At 35.9% G+C, this 22,503-nt stretch overlaps 1 protein-coding gene across 1 annotated transcript in view; it reads left to right on the top strand.

Moving 5' to 3' along the window:
• l(2)k09022 (HEAT repeat containing 1 homolog l(2)k09022) overlaps positions 1-22,503 on the top strand; it is a 447,482-nt gene that overhangs the window by 211,072 nt on the left and 213,907 nt on the right. Inside the window, exons 20-21 of the mRNA XM_090374601.1 lie at positions 11,893-12,094; positions 18,105-18,347. Of these exons, the coding sequence (XP_090230727.1) occupies positions 11,893-12,094; positions 18,105-18,347 (445 nt within the window). The remainder of the gene's footprint in view (positions 1-11,892; positions 12,095-18,104; positions 18,348-22,503) is intronic.

Below are 22,503 nucleotides of genomic sequence, written 5' to 3'. Positions count from 1 at the left end.
TTCGTGATAGTTTCAGCACTAGCCCACTTCCATTTGAAGACCACATCACCAGTGGTTGATCTAGGGATCAACAATTGGTCATGAGTGTAATTTAAATGTTATGTCCAGACTGATTGCTTATGTAGCACTCTATTATCGTTCTGTGCCAGAACTCTCTTAACCCTGTCAATTGCGACACCTTGCATTCAAAATCATAATACTCTCTCCTCAAAGGCTACAAGCATATTTATAGTTGTGCTTGACACGTCGTGCTTGGGTAGTATGTGACCAATTATAAACTAGATATTAATGGTAGGGCAGTGTATATTGTTCAAGAAAAGTGTGCCAGGTTAGCCAGTATTTGTAAAGCAGATGGAATTTTAAAGTACAATACAGAAGTCAGAAGAGCATTGAGTCTGTATGGTGTGAGATGACTTATGATGAAGGGAAGATGGTAATATTGTATGTTTTAGGCCAAATGATTTTGAGAAATATGATAAAAATGTCTTTAGGCAACTTTCATGGGTAAGCAGTTGTATTTTCTTCATTATTGGTGACTTCGACCAACCTCTTATAAATTTGTAATTGTGGACTAGCAATACACCATGGAGAGAAACAGTTTTTTTAAATAATTTAAATGAGCGTTATTTATCCTGATATTTCAGAAAAAGTCAAGGGTGGGGGCTCTAATATTCACCACTTGGTCTTCACGAAGGATCCAGACTGCATCAAAAAGCTTAGCAGTGCATGAACCAATAGCAGGTAGGAGCCACTCTCACATGAAATCACCAGTATCCAATCAAATTTCTTTGGTCAAAGAGAAAGGTAAAGACTTCAATTTCAAGAAAGGGGTTATAGTGGATGGAAATAACTGTAGAGGTAACTCTGTGCTCTTGGATTTGAGTTCATCACGGGAAGTATTTAAGGAATATTTCCCATATTGAACACAATGCCTTCATTTTGGTGGAGAATTTCACATGAGAAAGATGCCAAATTGGATGATAAGAGAGGTTAAGAGTGTAATTGTGAAAAATAAATGAAGTATGGAAGTTGCAGGCTAACTGTAACAATAAGACAATAAAGGTAACTAAACCAAGTATAGGGATTAGTTAAAATCAGGATGTGAATGGCATGAACAGAAAATTAAATTAAGGAAAAGGAAACATGGTACAAGTACTTACAGGTAGCTGGTCCACTAATGCTTACTGATAGATAAAGAAAAATTAAAAAATTAGAGTCACACGCACACACGGACAAGAGTGGAGGGGCTGAAAAGTGTTTTAGCTCAATATAGATCACAAAGGTTTTCATGAAAGATTATATTGCCCATCTGTGCTATGACTCTTCTTGTGTGCTTACAGAAAATTTCAGGTTGTAACTTCTCCTTTACAGAGGGCATTGTAGTGTGGAAGGTGAATGAAGATGGCAACTGTTGAGAGAATCAAGCACCTTGCACTCATTGAGTACTTTCATTTAAAGGGATTGTCACCAAAAAAAATTCATGAAGACATGCAGCAAAAATTAGGGGAATTTGTCCTTCAAATGCCATGGTCAAAAACTGGATTGCAGAATTTAAGTGTGGTACGAGACAGTGTTGAAGATGCACCCTGCAGTGGGAGGCCTGTTACCATGTCAAAACACCTGTAAATATGGATACCATTCATGTTCTGATCACGCAAGACCTTTGAATAACATTGAAGCACGTTGAACAACATTCACCATCTCCCATGAGCGAGCTCACAATATTGTGGTGAATGTTTTAGGAATTAAGGATATTATTTCTTTGAGGTGAGTCCTTAAAGCACTGAATGCAGATCAAAAGTGAGAGAGAGAGAGAGAGAGAGAGAGAGAGAGAGAGAGAGAGAGAGAGAGGTGTTCTGATGAGTTTGTGTAGCATTTTTGAGTTTATGAAGCTCTGTTTTGGAGGGTGGTATGTCACTATGGATGAAACATGGGTGCACCACTTTGACCCTGACACAAAAGAACAATCAAAACAGTGAAAGCATACTTCTCCCCCCCCTTCCTAAAATGTTTCGTCAGCCAGGAAAAAGCCATTGCCTCTGTCTTCTGGGATGCAGAAAGAATGATCCTGGTTGATTTCCTGGAATGAGGTGTCAGTATCAATGTTGAGTATTATTATAACTGTCTGAGACATTTCAGCAATGAATTGAAGCTCAACAGGTGTGGAAAATTGGCTGAAGAAGTCATCTTGCATCAGGACAATGCACTGGCGCACACAGCATTTATGACGATACTGCATTAAAGCTATTACAGCATCCAACCCACTCTCACTGGATTTGGCTCTATCAAGACTATTTTCTATTTCCAAATCTCATAGAAAATAAAAAAAATATATAGTCTTGATAGAGCCAAATCCAGTGTGGGTTGGATGCTGTAATAGTTTGAATGCAGTGTCATCACAAATGCTGTGTGCACCAGTGCATTGTCATGATGCAAGACGACTCCTTCAGCCAATTTTTCACACCAGGACATGATTTTTCACTGCATAAGGGTCACCATTATACAAATCTGATGCATTGGTGCAATGATTAGTTTCTGTCAGGTTAATTATGTATTGATTTGTTTGATAATTAAAATTCAGTGATTTTTGCCTTGTGGTCCTCTGATGAGGTGGAGCTTAGCTGTAGGGTGGTCTATTTTAATTTATTTTTGTTTCATAATAGTCAAATTTTTGTGGTTAATTTTTTAATTCTATTTATAGTGATATTTCATGTAATTCAGCCTTGGGACATGTGCTGCTAAATTTATATTGACATCTGTTTTAAATTATTTTAAGAATGAATTCTTTCTGCAACCCTCGTTTTCATTCTTAACTATTCCCCCCCCCCACTTCCTCTTTCTTTTTTTGCTCCTATAATTAAATTGCTGGTTTTCTTTCTTTTCACTTCTTCCTTGACTTCCCCTATTACAGCATAATCTTAATTAGTATTAGTAGAGGCATATGATGCAAGATAACCAGCTTATACAGCATCAGCCAAAAAAAATTCTTCCAATTTCACCCATCCATTCGTTCCAAATATTTGTCCAGTTCTCCCTTGAATTTATTTAAACTATCAACTTCCACAATGACAGATGGAAGTTTGTTCCAGCAATCAATGACTGTCTTTCCTCAATTTTAGTTTATGCCCCCTCAGGTTGGTAATCTGAGCAAGAGAAAGAATCCCATCAGCATTGAGCCTAATCAATCCATTCAAAGCCTTATACACCTCAATCAGATCACCTTGCAGGTGCCTAGTCTCCAGATGCTGCAGTTTCCAAGACTTAAGCCTGTCTTGGTAAGAGCACTCCTTTTTTGCCCTTCTCTGTACTCGTTCTACATCCTTCCTAAAATTAGGCTTCCAGACCTTATGCAGTGCTCAAGGTGTGGCCTGACTATTGCCTTATACAAGGGAATAATCACCTCCTTATCCCTGCTCGCAAAATTCCTGTATATCATTGACAAGATCCCATGACCTACTCTGGCAACGTGTCTGCACTGCTCAGAAAAAAACTTCATATCTGACTGCACAATTACCCCCAGGTCTCTTTCATTCTCCACTAACCTGAGTGTAACATCACCCAGTTGGTACATTTCTCTGGGGTTACTGCTACCCATATGCAGTACTTTGCATTTGTCAATGTTAAACTTCAGTTGCCACTTCTCAGCCCATCTGCCCAACTTTTCCAGATCCTGTTGCAGCAGCATACTGTCATTACTGTTATTAACAACCCTCAAAACCTTTGTACCATCTACAAACTTAGGCATTAAGCTTGATATACCTTCATCAGTATCACTGATAAATATTCAAAACAACAATGTGCCCAACACCGAACTCTGGGAACACCATTAATAACATTAGTCCATGAAGAGTAGTATCCATTTATTTACCACTCTGTCTTTTCCCACTTAACCATCCTTTTAGCCATTCTAGCAACTTGCCCTTAATGCCGTACTGCTCCAAGTTGTACAGTAGTCTTCCGTGTGCAACAGTATCAGAATCTTTCCTGAAATCCAAGTATATATCAAAATTATTTTTTGCATATAGTTCCTTTGTAACCACATCATAGTATCCAATCAAATTGGTCAGACAAGACTTCCCCTTAACAAACCCATGGTGTCTGAATTATTACTGCTGTCTTGTCTAGATTATCTTGCAATAGCTCTTTAATCACTGACTCCATTATCTCCATTATCTTCCCGAGAACAGAAGTCAAACTAACAGGTCTGTAATTACTGGTGTCACCCTTTGATCCCCCTTTGTGAATTGGAGATGCATTTGCACATCTCCAGTCCAATGGGATCTCACCTGAGTCCAAGGAAGCTCTCATAATTATGGCGAGGGGTTTGCTTATTATCCCTGATGGTAATTATATCTTTAAGTAAATCAGTACACTGTGATCACTGCCATCTAGTGGTTCCTTTATCTGCAAATTCTTAATACACAAATGATCACTGCTGATAATCAGATCAAAAGTGTTACTCCCTTTTGTTGTCTCTCTAACATGCTGCCGTAGAAAATCATCCAATAAATCCACAAAAGCCTTGCTAGAGTGCGAGTGACCAATCCGCAAGTTCCAGTCAATATCTGGGAAGTTAAAATCTCCCATTATAAGACACTGATATAATTGTTCATTGTACTTATCAGAGTCATTAGCCCTATAACGAACTCCCACCCTCATTTTTGCTTTCCCAATGTTTATGTCACTGCAAACTGACTCAACATTGCACTGTCCATATATGTCAACTGGATGCACTTCCTTTGATTTTATGTTTTTCTTAATTAACAGCATAACTCCTCCTCCCTTTCTACCCTGTCTATCCTTTCTGCATATATTGTATCCTCCAAATTCCAATTCTACATTCCTTATATCTGTGTGACACCATGTCTTTTCCAACAATATCTGCCTTTGATGTCATGATCCATTATAAGACATGAAGTCAAATTTATTTACTATACTCCTAGCATTGGTGTATATGCAAGTATACGTGCACCTGTTCTTACTCTTAGTTACTCTAACACAGCCCATGTATTTACTTGTTACATGACTCCTAGCAGTTCCTGAAATCCCCAGCAACTTGTTTTCCGGGCTGCTGCTCATTCCAATAAAAGCAGTGCAAGAATTGTTTCCACCTCTGCCTGCGGCTACTGTTAATATATTAGTCTGTGAAACCCCCCCCCAAGCTAGCAGTTTTCTGACACATTCAACATTGCCTTGATAGCATCAGCAAATATTCTTGCACCCTTTCTATTTAATGTATTCCATCCGTGTAGAAGCAATAGCTCCTGTTAACAAGCACACACCATGCTGAAAAAAAGTCTACCCCATGAGCCTTGCACAATCTCTCCTGGGCCAAATTGATTGACAAGGTTCTTGTCATTTCCTCCCTCCTATCGTGTCTGGGTGGGATTGCAGACACTTTAAATTTAACCTTAATTTGCAACTTTTTTTCAACATTGATCTGTACTTAGTATTAGTAACGGCCACATGGTGCAAGAAAGCCTATGGCTTATGCTGCACCAGCCAAAAAAAAAAAAAAAAAAAAAATCCGAACAAAACAATGATAAAAACAATAAATAAATAAAATAAATAACTAAATAATAATAATTAATAAATAAAAAAAATAAAATAAAAAATAAATAAAAAGGAAATTAAACCTATCATTCTATGTGCTTCCCTTACCCAAAAGTACTATCCAGATGACCTTTGAATTTCCCCAAACTGTCAGCCTCTACCACCCATGTAGGCAACTTATTCCAGTAATTTATAACTTGCTGGCTAAAATAAAACTTCCTGCAGTCCAATCTAAACATTTCCCCCCATAACTTGAATTTATGTCCCCTAGTTCTAGTATCATTTATAATCTTGAAAATTTTGTCCTCATTCATTTTACTGATGCCTCTCACAGCCTTAAACACTTCAATCAAATCTCCTGTAAGGTGATTTGATCCAAACCCTGCAACCCACATATTCGAAGTCTTTCTTCATAAGGACGCCCTTTTGCCGATCTCACCAGGTGAATTACCCGTCTTTGCACCCTTTCAAGAAGCTCGATGTCTTTCTTTAGGTGCGGTCTCCATACTTGAACACAGTATTCCAAGTGTGGTCTAACATAAGCTTTATATAATGGGATTATCACATCCCTATCTCTACTTGCAAAAGTTCGATAGATCATCGATAGGACACCATGGGCCTTCCTTGCAACCTGTTTACAATGCTCAGAGAATTTCATGTCTGACCGTATCGTAACACCCAAGTCCCTTTCCTCCAGTACTGGGTTTAGTTGAACTCCACCAAGTGAATAAGTTTTTTTGAGATTACTGTTTCCCAAGTGTAATACCTTACACTTTGTTGGATTAAAGCACAGCTGCCATTTTTCTGACCATTCTTGAAGTCTATCTAGGTCTCTCTCTGAAGAAGCTCAGCTTGACAGTGATCATTAACTACTCTACCAATTTTAACATCATCTGCAAATTTGGACATCACGCCCTCTATCCCTTCATCAATGTCGTTTATGAAAATTAAAAACAACAGTGGTCCTAATACTGATCCTTGGGGAACCCCACTTCTTACATCAACCCAATCTGAGGAATAGCCATTTATCACAACCCTATGCCTCCTGCCCTGAAGCCATCCTTCTATCCATCTAAGGATTTTCCCAGTGATTCCAACCTGTTCCACCTTATAAAGCAACCGCTCATGTGGTTGCTTCAAAAGCTTTGCTGAAATCTAAATAAACAATGTCGAAATTATTCCCTAAATCCAGCTCGTGAGTGACCCTTTCGAAATAGCGAACCAGATTTGTTAAACATGATTTTCTCTTTACAAAACCATGCTGAGTATCCTTGAGAATTTCAGTTCGATCCAAATGATGCTGAATTCCACCCTTGATCAATCCCTCCATGATTTTCCCTACTACTGAAGTCAGACTGACAGGTCGATAATTTCCAACTTCACTTTTAGAGCCACCCTTATGTATGGGAGATACATTTGCACTTTTCCAATCCAAGGGAATCTCCCCAGAGTCTAGTGATGCTCGCATAATTAGCCTCAATGGTTCAATGCACTCGCTTGCCACCTCTCTTAAGATTATAGAGTATATTCCATCAACTCCAGGAGCCTTACTGGTCTGTAGGCTCGAAAGTTTTTTCATTAAATAATCTTGCGAAATTTCAATATCATTAATTACATATTTTTTAACTTCGCTCCCACAATTTCCCATTGCCACAAAACGTTTTTCATTTGTAAATATCAATGCAAAATAACTGTTGAGTTCATCTGCAACGGCAGCTGATGTATTTATTACTATCCCCTTTCCCTTACTTAAAGGTCCGATCTGGTTTGTCCTGCTCTTCTTGGCATTTATATATGTGAAGAATTCTTTATCCCCCCTCTTTGCTCTGTTTGCTAGTGATTTCTCATAAACTGCTTTTGCCTGTCGAACCTTTTCTGTGGCTCTATTACACATCACCTTGTAGCTGTTATAGGCTTCAGTACTTTTTATTGCTCTGTAACCTTTCCATGCCACCTTTTTCTGCTCAAGTAATGTGGCAACTTCACTATTCATCCAACTTGGAACACTTCTCGTGAAGTATTTTTTTAATGGTATATACGCATTCAAGGCATCTGTGATTAATGTTTTAAAAGCGTACCACAGTTCAATTGTATTAATTCTCTGCGCGATATCTACCCAGTTAATAGAGGCCATGTAGTACCTTAAGGCATCGTAATTTCCTTTTCTGAAATTAAAACCCATTCCTTTGCCTTTTACTTCTGCTACCTCTCTCGTCATCATCCACCGTAGAACTCCGTGATCACTTCCTGCTACTGGTTCCTCTACTGTCAGCCCTGTTATGTCATCTGATTCACGTGTGATGATGAGGTCTAGGATATTCTTTTCTCTAGTACTTTCCCTGACATGTTGATACAAATAACAGTCATCTAGTTGATTTAAAAATTTTGTTCCCCATGTCGAGTTTCCTTCCCATTTACTCCAATCAATTAGAGGCAAATTGAAATCACCCATAATAAGGCATTGACGCTTACTTGCCCATTCCATTTGCATATAGAGGCTTTTGACATAATCTTCACAATCACCTGGTCTGTAGATTACTCCTACTCGCATTATACCTTTGTTTCCAACTATCTCACACCATACAGACTCTATACTAGCATGTGAAATGTCTGAATCCGGGAAAGCTCTCGTCGCACTCAGGCTGCTTCTGATAAGAAGCATTACCCCACCACCCCTTCTATCTAACCTATCCTTCCTAAATACATTATACAAGCCGTACTGAAACTCATCATCCCCAATTTCTGGGTGGCACCACATCTCTGTAAGCCCTATTATGTCCGCATTACTTGTTTTAACCAGCAGTTCGAATTCGCTCATTTTATTGATGACACTTCTAATGTTACTGTATAAACAATTAAGATTTACTGTTCTTGTATATTTAACAACCCTAACACAACCCTTGAAGTTTTTTAGGCTCTCTTCCCTGATATTAGCTACCCGCTCACGTGAAACGTCTTTGTCCCCAGAACATCTAGATAATACGTCCAGTTGGGGTAACAGATAAGAACTCTTAAGGTATGTGCAAGAGTTACATTGACCAATATTATCAGATAAATGCGTGTCAGTATTAACCACATCCCCCCCCCCCCCTAATTAGCAGTTTCCCTGAACCTTTAAGGTATCCTCAATAATACCGGCAAAAACCTTTGCACCACCTTTGTTTAAGTGTATCCCGTCTCTACAAAACAAATTCCTTCTACCTACAAGTGTGGGCCATGCTGATAGAAATTTACCCCCTAAAGCCTTGCAGATTCCTTCAAGTCTTGAGTTAATCCACAAGGCTCTTAACATATAATCCCTCCTATCATGTCTGGGCAGAATTGCAGACACATAGACATTATGGCCTAGCTCGCGACATTTCCTCAGCATGGTCCTGTATTTTTCTAACAAATCGTCAGATCGTGTACGTTTAATATCATTTGTCCCCACATGAATAATAATATTTTCTTTACCCCCTTTAAAATCTGACAATCTGTTGGTGACATCATCAATAGTTGCTCCTGCAGACATACCCTGGTTCTGCTCCACCTATCTTTATTACAAAAAATATTCCCCGTTTCCCTGACAATGGAGTCTCCTAATAAAACAATGTCCTTTTTAACCAGAGTAGTTTGCACTTGGTTTTTCTGTTTTGAGGCTCGAATCGGGTGTGCATCACTTGGTAGATTGCTGGAGTTTTGAGTCCCTGACCAGATGCATTATTCTCGAGGGCAAGCACCCGTTTTTTCAGGGACTCAAATTGTTCCATCAGTGCACCAAATTGTAATTTAAGATCGGTGCACTCCTTTCCTTACATCAATCACAAAGAAAAGAATCCCCAGGTGAGGTAGGATTAGTCACCAGGTCGACCTACCTGGCTAGCCGAGTGGGTAAAGTACCTGCCCGGCAACCCAAAGGTCGCGGGTTCGATTCCCGCCTCGGGCTTGGATCAAAGTATTGCAAAAACCTTGGGAGGTGCAATATGGCCACAGAATCCGATGCGCCAACAACTACCAAATCAAAAAAAAAAAAACCAGGTCGACCTTGGAAAACATACCACAGGTTCCACAACGGATTAAAATAATGACTCACCCGTAAATCGCCATCTGCTATTTCCGTGTGAGTCACGATACCCTGTGACGTGTTTAAGGCAGATCTCATAACTACCATTATAAAATTAAATAAATATCAATGAAAGTAACTTTAAAAAATTATATCTATAATATTATTAAAATCAAACAGTTACAGGAAAACCTATAACAAAATAATCCAACAGTATCTAAATAAATCAAATATTTAAAAGCACTATCCAAAAGTAAACTACTAAACTGAGGAGCCCTGTCTAAGCGCGTCTGCTCACCTCGATGCCAATATAAGTACTTGTGCGGATGTACTTGTTAAGTAAATCCGCAGATCTCTTATACTTAATGTCATTAGTGCCAACGTGTACAACGATATCACCTTTTGTGCCCTTAAAAGATGATATCTGCTGTACATCATCAACTTTTGCCCCTGGCAGACATACCGTGGTCCTATTCCACCTATCCTTTTTGCACAATATATTTCCCATTTCCTTGACAATCGAGTCACCGACAATAACTAGGTGCTGTGGGACCAGCGCACTCTGCCCTGAAGATTGCCGCTGTGTTGCCTGGTGCACAAGAGTGAACTCTGGCATTGAGTTGAGCAGCTGAGAGCTTGATGGGCCCCAACGAATTCTTAATTTGAGTATTCAAATTGTGTTTTAGCAACATGTTGTAGATAATGCTTTGAAGCTACCAGTATCTGCCTTACTGTCTTATTCTTTTGTCTTAATTTTTTTATTTTTTTTAATGTTTATTTAATTAAATTTACTTGTATTGTGTGCTTGCGTAATAGGTAAATGGATCCTGATTAGTTGAAAAACCAAGTAAAGATTAACAGATGAGGACCAGAAAAAGAAAATAACAGAATGGGTTTGAGAGGACAGGAAAGACACAATAAGGCAGCGGTTCCCAAACTGTGTGCCATAGGATATTTTAAATTATCAAGGGAAACATTATGACACGCGACGTCTATCGGACACTCCTCGAACTACTATATCGAGGTAGTTCACAGTTTCAACTTTACCTATTAAATTGTTTGTACCTAACTACTTAATAAATGGAACTGTAGGTATTTCTTTTGGCCTAGGGGCACTGTGAAAAAATTACATAAACACTAATGGTGCCATGAACCGAAAAAGTTTGGGAACCTCTGCAATAAGGAATGGAAAAAAAAAAAAAAAAAAAACAAGAGTTAATTCATAATGGTGAGAGTAGTATTGGTAGTAGTAGTAGTATTAGTATAAGAGACACCATTATGCAAATCAATTGCATGGTGGGATGATTAGTTTGTGTCAGGTGGGGATGGACAAAATGAAAATTAAAAGTAATCTCTAACCCTGGAAATTTGTTCACCCAAACATGGCATGGAAAGTCAAGTAAAGTAAAATAAAATATGAAATAATAAAGTAAACAGAATGAAGTCAAAATCATCTGAGAAATTAATTGACCTGGACATGTTATGTTTCATATTATAAAATAAAATTGAATAAAATAAAATAATATAAACTAATATATATAAGTACAATGAAAATATAAACAGAATTAAATTAAATTAAATGAATTATGCAGAGAGCATTGCTGAAATCTCCTGATAACAGCTTACTACAAAAACATTATAATTGACTAGCATATTGGCTGAGATGTTCTATACATGTGACTTCTGACGAAAGAAGGAAATGAAGAAATATCCATGTCTTCTCTCTGATATTCGGTTGTATAGTTCAGTCTGTCATCTTAGTGGATTCCACTCTTTCCTCTTGGTTATGGTGTGCGTTGCACCAGTCTCAGATAGGATGTGGCGATATTTTCTTGACAGGATTCTTATTGATAGTATTTTTGCCTCTATGGGTTTAGTGGACTTAATCTTTTCTTTGATCGGATGTCAGCATTTTTTTCCTAAAATGTACCCATTCCTTCCTGTGACGGCTTCATTTTTGTAGCTTCTGATGTAGAATTCCTTTTTTGAAAAATCTTCATTTTTGTAAGAATTATATGGGGAGAGAATGAAGATCTTACATGTCAAGAGCAGAAGGGCTGGATTCTCTTTCTACACATCCATATTGTGTCTGTTGAACATTTTGGTCTGATAGAAATTTATTTTCACTGAAGGGTCTGTAAACTTAATTAATTAGCTAAAAATAAGTGTGATGTATTTATTTATTTATTTCTATTGCTTAATCTTACATATATCTTTCACATAACATATTATAAATTTATATTTTTTGTTTGCCCACACGAATTGATAATGAAGAATACTAATCTGGTATTTTACAGGCAACTTCCTCAGATCATATTTGCATGGTTTTTTCCTACTTCTCAAGATAAAGAAATGAGCATGAAAAAGGAGCATTCAGTTTTCATTCAGAATAGTCAGCAGTCTGTTTTGAAAAAATTGATTAGTATTGTTGAAGACAATAAAACTCCAGATAGTGTCAAACGTGGATTGCTGTTAGTTCTCAAGAAGATGAATAATAAGGTATATTGCATTTTATTATACATGTGCTATATGTTAGGTTTGGTTATCCAGTTAAAATGCAACCCAGTTTGAAATGCAGCAGCAACATTTTACTTTAAAAAAAAAATATATATATGGAATTTAGTTGAAACTGGTACACTCGAATTTGCCATCTTCCTTATATAGATATGCATTTAGGCATAAATCTCCATGAAGAATTATTTGTAGTTGTTTGAATGCAGTACTTTGTTTTGTTTCATTTAACCAATGTAAATTTTTGTTAAAAGAACCCTCGAAGGTCAGGGATACAATACACATTGTACTACCTACATGAATGTTCTGTATTTAAAAACTCTTTGATATTGATTGACTATTTACATAAGTTGTATAAAGAAAATGTATGAAATAAAAACTATAAAACTGTACAATTAAAACTTGAAATGTATGGTAAAATTGTTAAAACACATGGAATAAAATATACAGTAGCTCATTGTGGCAGTAGACAAGCATGTCTAGAAAATGTCACCATATAAATCTCCATCTGGTAACTGTCATTGGATATGAGAATAGCCAGCAATGGCATCTGTTAGAAGCCACACATGGACAAAGTGAGTAAACAGAGACAGAAGCACATGCATTCACTGATCTCTGGCGATATTTAGTTGTGACAAAACTCAGTGGAAAGTTGGAAGGGAAGGGAAAGGTGGGAATGCAGTAGGTATAATATCAGAGTGTGATAATGACTATGATGCCAATGTCAGTCATGTAGATATGTGAGATTGCCACATGGACAACATTATGTAGTGTGAAGTTATATTTAAGCAGGCTTTTAAATGCAAACTAATCAGTTGAGAAAGGGAATATTTGGTAAGCAGCATCTCTAATATTAAAAGAGATTTTAAAACAAAGTCTGATTGGTCTGGGACACAATTAATATATATATCCTTTTTTGCGCATGCCTTAATCTTTATTGCCAACCACCAATAAAAATCTAAAGATGACATATCTGACAAGAAGCCATAAAATCCGCAAGGTGAGGTGAGGTAGCCATCAAAGAACTCCATTAGTGACTTCACTGATGTGAGAGCAGCTTGCATGTCATGTTCTCTCTTTCCCGCCGACACCAGCAGAATCATTCCTATATTTTGAGCATGCATGTAAACTGCCAAATAATGTTCAGATATACTTCAGCAAATGCAGTCTTATTAAAGAAAAATTAGTTCTGTAATTTTCCTATGTGAGATTGCCTGTGCACGTGCACACACATTTTGTGACTGTAAGGACCTTTATGTTTTCTGTAAGTGATTTCTTTGCAACATATTCAGATATTCTGGCTATTGATATACAGTAAACCCCTGCTATTCGTGGGGGTTACGTTCCTGGGAAATGCCACGAATACTGAGTTATGGCTCCTATAGTAATAAAGGGATTCCGTTCCAAAGTATGAAATATATAAGAAAAACTAGTCTAAAATTTTGTCTATGTATGTATTATATGTACCTTCATAATATGACTATGTACATAGACAGTACATAATGAAATGCAAGCATATGGCATCGAAATGAAGATAAGAAACACTTCAATATAAAATGTAATATTTATTAGAAATTTCAAACAAATCTTTCAAACCAGCGCCTTTGCTAACTAAAAAACTTATCACGTCAGTGCTATCACCTGTTTCGCTAAAGTTTTGATAAAGGAGTTTTGCCTTTTCACGAATGATGGGTGAACTTAACAGAATTTTATTTTGAGTTCGGTCTCCTATCCACAGATTTAAAGCTTTTTCCATTTTTTCTAATTTAACATCACGAGTTACAGAGCAAATTTTTGAAACAATTTTCACGGACGCTGCGGCGGATTTTTTCTTCTGATTTCTTGATCGATCGTACCGTTGACTCATTGATTTTATAATGTTTTGCCACTGAGAAGACACTTTCACCATTAGAAATTCTGTCTAATAACTCAATTTTATTCGCGAATGTCATCACCTTCTTTGATCTTTTCACATTTCTCTTGTTATTCGTAGCCATATTTTTGTACGGGTTAGAAAGAATTTATCCACAATAAAGTCACTTTCTTCCGTTAACACACTCGAAAAAGTCTGTTTTACACTGAAAATGGTAGATTTATCACTTTTGTACGCATATCAATTTATAAATTGATAAATTTATTCAATTTATAAGCAAACGACGAAACCTTCCATGACAAGCGCATAACATATACTGAACAAGGATTAGCGAGAAACATCCACGCTCGCGATTTTGTCACCCCTCTCCCTCACCCACTGAGTGCTGTTTTGACCGGGAAAGATAATTTTAGCCACGCTCATGTTTTTTTATGGCGGAAAATGTTCATGGCGCTTTAAAATTCACATTTTTTTAGGTTTCATTTTATATTAAATAAGCGACTGCGAATAGCAGGGGTTTACTGTAATTGTTCTTGGCATTTATCCCCAGTTGAATGAAATAATGAAACTAGTTGCGGTATGCCACCCCTTAGCTGTTTCAGCTCATGCACAACCTGAACTTTTGTGGCTCAATGTGCATTTGTGTCAGAGCTAAATCCACATAGTTGTTGATGCTTTGGTAGAAATTTTTTAGATCTTATAAGTGCTTCTTCAACGTCTTCTTTTTTTTTTTTTTTTTTTTTTTTTTTTTGTTAATACATTAACTTACAATTTATGCTTACAGCCATTCACACCTGTGGCAAAAATACTATATAATGAAATAAATTGTTGTCTTATTTGGTGCAGATGTGTTTGGTTATATATATTGTTGAATGTTTTGTGGCACTGCAAAAATGACTTGGATGCAAAATTATATTCTCAAGTAAACACACCTTATCCATGGGGAAAAGACCAGTTTTGTGCACTGCACAAATTAATGCTGTGCTGCTCCTCAAATACTGCTGAGGAGCAGTATAGCAAGAAGATATTTTTAGACAGGAGGCAGTTTTGTCACAACAAAAGTGTCTTCTCTTACCTGTCTAAAAATGTTTCACTCCATATCCAATGACATCATATGCTCTGTTGCTATTTAGTTACCTGTAACAACCTGTTGACTAAAGAGTTGCACAATAAATGGATAACCCTGTATATTTCATATGTAAGGATACATTCAACTAATGTCCGGTGCAAGGAGGTCTGTGTGCACTGTTTTATGTACACTTCTGCCTAAAAGTTTGGAATCACACCATGTGACAATGGCTTTCGTTTCTTTGTTATTATCTATGGCAGTGTAAGGTGTAATATAAAAAACACAACACACTGCAAAGTATTTTAACATTTTTTTTTAATTAAACACTGAAAAATTTACAGCAAAAAAATATTAAAATGATGATTATTAACAACTACTGATTTTTCATCAAAATATTCTCCATGAGCTTTTATCCTGGAGAATTTTACTTTATACAGACATGGCATTCTGGTGATTAATTTTATACTGTTGTCTTGACTAACATTATTCCAAGTGATCTGCAAAGTTTTCCATAAATTTTGCAAAGATGGGCAGACTTCGTGGATTTGATGGTCCAGGTGATCCTATAAAAGCTCTATTGGGTTTGAGCCAGGCAATTGGGGTGGCTGCACCATAATTTGCAATACCCTGTCCTGTTGTTTAGTTGCTAGAAAGTTTCTGCACAGCTTAGAGCTGTGCTTCGGGTCATTGTCTTGTTGCAATATAAAATTTCTTCCAAAAAAGTTGAAGTCTGGAAGATATTGCACAGAAGCAAGTCCAGTCATGATGGAACCCACCCTGCTGGGCTATAGGCACTAAACAATGTGGCAATATTTTTTATTCAGTTGATTGTGCCACATAAACTCTAACTTGGATCCAAAAGTTTCAAATTTAGATTCATCCATCCATCCATAGTACATTTTTCTGCTCTTCAATTATCCATTGTTGACTTGTAGCCCAAGCCAACCATTTTTTTTTTTTTCCAGTTTTAATAAGGGTTTTCAGACGACTACACAACCATGAAGTCCTGCTTGTTTAAAATGAAGTTTATAGTGGATATAGACAGAATTTTATATTGAACTCAGCTTGGATTTCAAGTGCAGTAACTCATTGATTGCCAATACTTCTCATGGAATAATTTTATTTATACAGAGTTGTAATAGCACTTCTTTTTTTCTACACTCAGTTTTTTATTTCTTGCCATGTTTATCATGAAACACACAAAGCCTTTTTCTGAATGATGCAAATCTGCATTTGATTTTATAAGTTACAGCTCTTACTCCTCAATTATATTATTGCAAAACACTGTAGACTCATCTACAATCATTCTATAATATTAAAAAAAAATACTCCCATTTTCTAGAATATTCTAGAATCATCTACGATGTTCTACCACATTCAGGAGCCTTCTACACCTTTCTGGCATCCGCCAGCTCACAGTTGATGAATAACAGCAGTGGCAAAGTTCAAGAGATAAAAGTAAAGTTTGCCTCTCACTAAAGTAATGAAGAATTATTATAGTCTGTTCATGGAAAGGGGACAGCAGCTGTGAACAAACAACAGCATATGATTATCATGTATTTACTTGTTGAAGCCCAATTAGACTGTAGGATTAACAGTACCAAAGGTAACAAATGGGATATTGGCTTAATTTGAATGGTGAGTTAACATCATGCCTCAGCATATGGCAAGGAGTTATATTGGAAGATTGGCTGAATGCTCAATACTTGGAACATGTGATTTTTCTTAAATGTTCACATGCTTTCATTTACACACTGTTTCCTTTCCGTGAATAGACTACAGAAAGAAATTTCAGAAATGAAAATCTCTAAATGCTCTTGTTGATGTGATGTGCCTCTATTACTAGTTTAAAGTTTATCATTAGCTACAATGCTAAATTTAAAGAACAGATAAATTAGTGCCTAATGAAATACTGATGGAAGTTTTACACCATATATAAAAGAAAATGGTAATATTGAAAAAATAAAATGGTAAATTTGACTACTGATGTGTAAAAAGGAAAAACTACATGGAAAAGAACTTCACTAGGTGTTATATAATCGTTCAACCCAGCAAGAGGCTGAATTGAGTGGTTGCAGCTCCTGCACTGTGAAAATGAAATAAATCACTGTTCAGCAGGACTAGTGATTTATTTTATTTTATTATAGTATTTTATTAGTATTTCATTTTTTCATGAAAAATGAGTGAAAATGCGTAAAAACAAATAAAAACACCTCTCTATTAGCACCTCTGGAAATAAGACAAAATAGTTTCTACTTTAAGCTTTTTCACATGTAAAGTTCTTCATTGAGGGTCTTCATGGCAGGCTTTTTGAGTTTATTTATTTTTATTTTATTATTATTATTATTTACTTATTTATTTTATTTATTTATTATTCTTTTTTTTTTTCTGTGTGGTCTGTGTCTTGAAATTCTTTCAGAGTTAGAATATGAAGAGAAATAGCATTTCAATAACTTCTAAGCCCATCACGTGACTGGCTTGAAAGGCTGTGGTCCTATGCTGTACAAACTATAATCATGCACACAAAACTTACCCCTTGATGCTGAAAGAGCAAAGTAAACCCTTCACTGATGGCTGCCCACAATACAATTTTATTGAACAAAATAAAGGTGGAATAAAATAAATTAATACGTGGCTAAGCTTGTAATAAAAACTGTGAACTTGTATTTACTAACTTAGCTAGAAAATTGGAATGGAGGAGATGTGATAAATCAGTAAAATTAAAACGAAACCTTGTAATAGTAAACAGATTTTATTTAACAAATCCAGCAACCTTCGAAAATAATAGCTGTAGAGAAGTGCTTCTAAACATAAAATTTCTTTCAATCCTAATTCACATGTGTTGTAAATTTTTGCCCTTTAAATACTTTTGTCCAACTCCAATATTAATTCTCTTCAATAATATTATTTTCCCTTTTTGTAAATTTATTTTTGTATATATATTTATTAACAGCGAAAATTTTATTATTAATAAATATATATCTTTTTCATGTTATAAATGCTTTATGAATAAAAAAAATTAAGCCTTCTCATTTATTTTATTTATTTTTTCCTAGGAAGTACTTTCATCATTGTTGCCCTTGCTTAAAACCAAAATGATTACATTCAAACAGAACCCTCTTCAGGGTGATATTACCATAATTCACCAAATTATTATGAGGTATGTGCCTGAAACTGTGGCTGCACTGTTCACGCATGTTGATTCCGAGGCTTTAACTATTTTTTTAACTGCACTCAACATGAGTGTTTCTAGAGGGTCATATCTTGATATGACTATCCACCAGATGGCGCTGGACATTGTAAGTAATATGTATATCAGGTGTGTGTGTTGTAACTAATAATATCCATCTATTTTATCTGTGTGGTCACAGACAGAATGGTTTATGTGTCAAAATATTTCTAATAGATAAAGCATATTTTTGTTTGCTTCTATATCTGTATGCATATCGTAATAGTCAGTGCTTTTTTTTGTTAAAAAAAAAATATGTGCTGGTACTGATTCTTTGCTATCAGGAAAAATTGAAAATTAAAAGGATATGAAAAGTACTCTAAAAAATTTTTTCCCCTGATATTTTTACTTTAGTAGTAATGTTTTTAGAATAAGAACAGCAAATTAAGTATATTAACACAGTTTATTAAGCATAAATTTATTATTCAAGTATATAAAAAAATAATAACATAAGTAAAAATAATTTCATGATAAAGTTTTTGTAGAATATTCCTAATTTTCATTAAGTTCTCATTGGACACCCTATGCTGACTTCTTTTCTTCCTCTTTGTGTGTCAGTTGCTGAATGACGTTTCCGGAGCAGCCATGAATCAACGTATTTTGCTGGGTCGAAGCGGGTTAGGGGTAGGCCTACAGTTTTAAGAAGCAGTAGTGAAGAAACTGTTTTTGTCATCAATGAAGCTCTAGTTGGGTTGGCGATCAGATTCATTTGTGAAAATCCTCATTCACATTCACTTGATGAAATTTGTATCGTACTCAGAGCTTTCATCAAATGCTTCAATTCTTCTGAAACCTTCTTATCATTTAAGTGTCCCTGAATTGCATTTAACTCTAACCTAATTGACAATTTTCTAACTTCATTTTCACCAAATGCCAACAACTAGTGTTTAGAAGAATTAATACTTTCATTGTCCTCGTTTTCCTTCTCATTTTTTCATCAGCTAGGTGATGTAAAAATGTCTATAAATGTTAGTGAGAAAATAACATCTAAGAGTGTGCAATGCCTTTAACACACATAGAGTGATTTTATATATAGCTGATAGACTTTGAAAGAAGTCAGAAGCTGGACGGTCAACACAAATTGCCATTCATGCAGTCCTTGATAGTTAGATTCTCTTAGTATTATCCACGTTGTGCAAGGAAGCTTTGACCAGTGTGGCTTCTTTTGCTGCACTGGCCAAAAAAATAATAATAAAATAAATAACTAAATAAAAATCAAAAATATAAAAATTAATAATAAAAATAAAAATAAATATATCAAAAAGTAAAAAGAAAATAAGTTGTATGTTTCCTTCCTCACATTAGGTAACTATCCAGCTAACCTTTGAATTTCCTAAGCTGTCAGCCTCAACTACTGGAGATAACTTATACCAATAATTAACAATACTGACTAAAAGAAAAACTTCCTGCAATCCAATCTAAATCTCTTTTCCTGTAGTTTGCAATTCATGTCCTCTAGTTTTGGAATCATTTATAACAGTGAAAATTTGCTTTCATTCATTTTACTAACCCTTCTAAGATGCCTAGTTGCCAATCTCTGTATACCACATAATTAAAGCCTTCATCATACAGCCACCCTTTTGTCTGTATCACCATGCAAGTTGTCCATCAAGAGGCTCAATTTTTTTTTTTAATGAGGTCTCCATACTTGGACACAGTATTCCAAGTGGTTTTACAATTCCCTTATACAATGAGATTAAGACCTTCCTACAGGCTGTTGTTTACTAAATCATTGATAGAACACCACGTGCTCTCCTGGCCACCTGTATCATAACTCCCTGATCTCCTTTTCTTCCTCCACAGTTTTTAATTCAACCACACCAAGTGTATAATTTATTTTGGCATTGCTATTCCCCAATTTTGCTGCATTAAAACATAGCTGCCACTTCCAACCATCCAAGAAAAATAAATTCCTTCTACCAGCTAGGGTGTCCACAGTGATAAGTTCCTTCCCCAAGGAAGAGTTTTGCTGAGTTCCTCAAACCTAGGATTACAATATAAAAAGCCCTCCCATCATGCTTGGGCTTGATCACAGACACATTTACATTATATATTAACTCAAGAATTTTTTTTTAAGCATGGCCCTGTGCTTTTCAAGCAAGTCCTCTGATTGTTGTTTATGTTTAATTGTCATTTTATCCCCATGTGTGTAACTGAAATCCTTGGTTTCTTTGAGTATTGGCGACTGATTAGTTTCATCATTGATTGTTGCAGTAAGCAGGCATATATGTTTACATTCTATGTATTTTACCAGTTTCTCTCTTTACCAGTTTTCTTTTGAATCTTCTAAAGTTTTTGGCCTTTGTTCGCAATATAATTCAGTATACTTAGGTGAATTTTCCATCTTGTTACAGCAATAAAAATTATTTTGATTATTGGCTATGACTTCCTGTAGAAAACAAAATTATTCCAAAAATAATAAGAAATAATGTTCCAATTTATAAATCAAGAAAAACATTAGAATAACAGTTGATTTCCAAAAAAAGTAGTTTTGATCATTATGACAAGTGCATGTGGTTAGTGACATATTTAATTTTTAATGAAATTATTAGTGGATATAGAAATCACTGCACAAGTACTCAAGGTATGTTTGTTTTAATTGCTGTCTCCAGGGTTTCCCCTGTATACCACTGTAGCATCTGAAAAGGCATAAGGCCAAAGCCAGCAAATGTATGTATGTTGGTGTGTTGTTATGCTGAGTGCCGGTATCTGGCGACTTCGCAGCCAGGGGACACCAGGTCCCCTGCTCCTTGACTCCTCCCAACCTTGGCCATGTGGAGGCGTGCCAGGAACCACTTTCTAGCTGAGAGACTCTTACTGGGGTTATCAGGCAAGTCTGAGATCTCCAAGGTATTGAAGGAAAAGAAAAGGAATTTAGAGGGAGAAGTATGGGAGTAGGAAGGAAGGAAAACAAGGGGACGAAAGAAGAAGGAAACCACAGAAACAGAAGAATAGGACTGAGATAGAGTAAAGAAAAATGAGGATGAGAGAGGAGGCATCCCCCATGAATTAGAAAAATTAAGAATGAAAGAACAAAGAAAATAAACTAGTAGACACAAATTTTCTATTCAAAAAGTAAGACTAATACTTAAATCTAGTATTTATTCAAAACTCTTTATCTTTGAGTGAAAACCACTAAAACTAGTGGAAAGCAACAGGGCTTCCAGAGCAATTTTCAACATTTACAATAATCATATTTACACATGCGGCCCATCTTAGGAGTACCAAGAAGGATAAACATCAAGAAAAATAAATTCCTTCTACCATCTAGGGTGTCCACAGTGGTGTCTCTTCCCCAAGAAAGAGTTTTGCTGAGTTCCTCAAGCCTAGAATTAATCAAAGAGGATTACATTATAAAAGTCCTTATTTAACTTTAAACTTATTCAATTTAACTTAACAATTAAAATTTAACTTATTCAGTTCAATATATAACATGTGACATGTTAAAACTTCAAAATATCTAAATCTGGGGTTTGTTATTTGGTTTTTAGGAGCATTAGCAACTAAGGCCATATTGCTCCGGGAATATGTGGTGGTCATTCCCTTGACCTTTCCGCATCCTCCGTATTTGGTGGTGATGGGCTCGAACCCCGGTCTAATCAAGAAGCTAAATCTGGGGAATGAATCTTTATCCCAAACAGGCATTTAAAAGATTAAGGTTTCTTACAACTAGAAGCATAGCAAAATTCTATGAAATTTATTTAACCAAACAACTCCTACAACATTAGAGTTATTTTTACGACAGAAACCAATTATTCCCTTTCTCAGGTATATACACAAAAGTTGTCAAAGCACATGTATACTAACTCATGTGCAAATCCAATGCACAACTTTGAGGGAACTTCCACACTTCAGGGAAGAAAACATAACATACAACTCAGTCAAGGATTTGGAATTACAGTCAATTCACTAAATCAGTGAAATACTTTTTAATCCAAGTTAGGAGCCTATATGAAAAATATCTGCATTCAATTCACTAGAAATAGTCCAAGAACCTGGTATAACAGGTAGTATTAGTGTCCCTTGCCTTAAGAGAACACCAAAAGTGTGAATATCCATCTATAAACATATTTTGCCTAAAGATATTAATTTGTTGATATTACCACTATCAATCTTACATCTTTCCTTAATCCAGGACACGAAGTAAAGCAGTGCAAAACTGTGCTAAAGTGCAAGATTGAGAATTAAATCATTAACGCTTACACTGATTCGTGTATAACCAGATC

This window comes from Mastigoproctus giganteus, chromosome 5 (assembly GCF_048544385.1).
Source record: "Mastigoproctus giganteus isolate SK-2022 chromosome 5, ASM4854438v1, whole genome shotgun sequence".
Lineage (NCBI taxonomy): Eukaryota > Metazoa > Arthropoda > Arachnida > Uropygi > Thelyphonidae > Mastigoproctus > Mastigoproctus giganteus.
The sequence above is the reverse complement of the archived record's forward strand: the minus strand, read 5'-3'. Positions and strand labels throughout refer to the sequence as shown.